Source organism: Marmota flaviventris, chromosome 5, assembly GCF_047511675.1.
Source record: "Marmota flaviventris isolate mMarFla1 chromosome 5, mMarFla1.hap1, whole genome shotgun sequence".
Classification (NCBI taxonomy): Eukaryota; Metazoa; Chordata; class Mammalia; order Rodentia; family Sciuridae; genus Marmota; species Marmota flaviventris.
In genome coordinates, this window is record NC_092502.1 from 121,434,341 (window position 1) to 121,437,230 (window position 2,890).

General features: G+C 45.2%; 1 protein-coding gene across 4 annotated transcripts; it reads left to right on the forward strand.

The window, feature by feature from the left end:
• The first annotated feature begins 1,480 nt into the window (after positions 1-1,480).
• On the forward strand, positions 1,481-2,611 carry Actbl2 (actin beta like 2). 4 transcript variants are annotated; one of them, XM_071611873.1, is made up of 2 exons: positions 1,481-2,107; positions 2,273-2,611. In XM_071611873.1, the coding sequence occupies exons 1-2, from the start codon at positions 1,481-1,483 to the stop codon at positions 2,609-2,611; spliced, it is 966 nt and encodes a 321-aa protein (XP_071467974.1). The 4 variants fall into 4 exon arrangements, with proteins under 4 accessions (XP_071467974.1, XP_071467973.1, XP_027793964.3 ...); XM_071611872.1 differs by having other exon boundaries at positions 1,481-1,733; positions 1,845-2,611; XM_027938163.3 differs by having other exon boundaries at positions 1,481-1,609; positions 1,736-2,611.
• Positions 2,612-2,890: the final 279 nt, after the last annotated feature.

Sequence of the window (2,890 nt, forward strand, 5' to 3'; positions counted from 1 at the left end):
GTGTTATAATAAGCATATATATTAGGTAGGTTAAAATATTTTAATTATGATTTAAATATGTAGTTTTCAAATTTATCATTTAATTTTGTTCTTTATACAAATTGAGTGATTGCAAATAAAATTTTTATAATTTTTATTCTAATTAATAAATCATCCCAAAAAGTTGGCATTCGACCTCTATGCAGTTAACATGCACTGAATAAACCCAGTTCTATGAACAATGTCTAGGTATGAAAAGTGCCGCAGTCTGGCTGGGCACAATTCAGGAGCCACTTGTCAAAAGAAACGAACTTTATTTTTAGAACACACACACCACACCACACAGCTCCTCAGGAAAAACCCTCAGAGCCCAACTGCCACCACCGGCTTCCCACAAGCCTCTCAACCTCCCCCACTCCTCCTGCTCTTGAGGCCGATTGGCTGGGTCGTGTGGGCGGAGCCAAAAAAAAGTCCCCCAGTGAGCAGCTCCCTGGTCTGAAAGGGCGGGGAAACAGCCCAATGAGCATCACCGCAGAGGAGCCAATCAGTTGGCAGCTAGAAGTTTGCTGGGGCCACTGTAAGCCAATCATCAGCTGGCAGCTGGAAGTTTGCTGGCAGCTGGAAGTTTGCTGGGGCCCCTTTCTGCTGTGGCTCTCAACAGAAAAGTGCTTAATAAATTTGGCTATTAGAAATTCACATCAGAAAAAAATCTATAGTGGTTTAATTTATTGATTCCTCTATCACTTTTACTTGGTCTCTGATAGATTAGAAGTCTATTAAATATCTCTACATTTTGCATGGTATAAGTATATGCATTTATAATTACAGCTATCATGACACCCTTAACCACTCATTATTTTCATTCATTAAAACAGCTTCCATTGTGATGACAACCTGTGAACTTGGAAATCTTGTGGGGAAAATAAATATTTTAAAAGTAAAGATTGCAGAGTCAGAATTTTCATAAAAACAATAGACTAAGATGGAACAGTTAAAGTTCATGTAGATAAAATGAACCCAGAGGGCAAATCAAGGGTGGGGGGCCGGGAGTGATCCTTCTGAAAGTGTTAGCCATGCCCACCACTAGCTCCTTTTCATCTTGCTTTTATATCCCCTATTGCATCACATAGTTATCTAGAGACCTCGCCAAGCAGATTCACAACTGTGTGTGGGTTGCCTAATTACAGTGACCTGAGATTTGGCCTCTTTGGTAACCAATTTTCTCCTTATGAAGGAAGGACAATTAATGATTTCTTTAGTTGTCATTGTTGTTAAATACCTGAAGGTGACTCCACCCAGAAATGCTGGGAACTGGTGGGAGAGGATGTGGGTGGGGTTCATGTAATCCTTTAAATACCTCTGAGGGCAGTGCAGGCTTCCCTCTTTGAAGGCAGTTCTGGAGTGTCTTAGGACTATTCCTTCTTTCTCTTGCATACCACAGTCTAGTATTTACTCTATATTTAACTTGTGCTCGCCCATCTGAGAGACTCTAACCTATACCATGATTGATGACGAGTTGTCTGCCTTGGTAGTGGATAATGGATCAGGGATGTGCAAGGCAGGCTTTGGGGGTGACGATGCCCCCCGGGCTGTGTTCCCCTCCATGGTAGGGCGTCCCCGGCACCAGGGGGTTATGGTAGGCATGGGCCAGAAGGACTGCTATGTGGGAGATGAGGCCCAAAGCAAGAGAGGCATCCTGACCCTAAAGTATCCTATTGAGCATGGAGTAGTCACCAACTGGGACGATATGGAAAAGATCTGGTACCACACCTTCTACAATGAGCTCCGCGTGGCCCCAGATGAGCATCCCATTCTTCTCACTGAGGCACCCCTCAATCCCAAGATCAACCGGGAAAAGATGACTCAGATCATGTTCGAGGCCTTCAACACACCTGCCATGTATGTGGCTATCCAAGCCGTGCTGTCCCTCTATGCCTCAGGACGGACCACAGGTATCGTGATGGATTCTGGGGATGGGGTGACTCACACTGTGCCCATCTATGAAGGTTATGCCCTTCCCCATGCCATTCTACGTCTGGATCTGGCAGGTAGAGACCTGACTGATTTCCTCATGAAGATCCTGACAGAAAGAGGCTATAACTTCACCACGACAGCCGAGCGGGAGATTGTGCGGGATGTCAAAGAGAAGCTGTGCTATGTGGCCCTGGACTTTGAGCAGGAGATGGTCAGTGCAGCTGCATCCTCTTCGCTTGAAAGAAGCTATGAGCTTCCTGATGGGCAGGTGATCACCATTGGGAATGAACGCTTTCGGTGCCCCGAAGCCATTTTCCAGCCTTCCTTTCTGGGCATTGAGTCCAGTGGGATCCATGAAACGACTTTCAACTCTATCATGAAATGTGATGTGGACATCCGTAAGGATCTCTATGCCAACACTGTGCTGTCTGGAGGCAGCACAATGTACCCAGGCATTGCTGACAGGATGCAGAAGGAAATTGTAACCCTGGCACCCAGCACCATGAAAATCAAGATCATAGCTCCCCCAGAACGGAAGTATTCTGTTTGGATTGGGGGCTCCATCCTGGCTAGCCTGTCCACATTCCAGCAGATGTGGATCAGTAAGCAAGAATATGATGAAGCTGGTCCTCCTATTGTCCACAGGAAATGCTTCTGAATGGGACTGCATGTTAAGAGATTGACATTTTCCCTTTTTCTAGGTCTTGTGATGGTACGACTCTCGCCCACTAGAATTAAGGTAAATAGTCCACTCTTCCTAGTGTGTAGTCCAGCAAACCGATCTCTCCATCCAAGTATCCTGGGCTCTGGTCTTGCTAACCACACCATGATCTCTATCAGCTGAAGGAGAATCCTGATACCATCTTCTATTTTCTTCTTGTAGAGGGCTCAACAAAAGTTAAGCTTACTTAAATGAAATAAGTGACAAGGAGTAAAA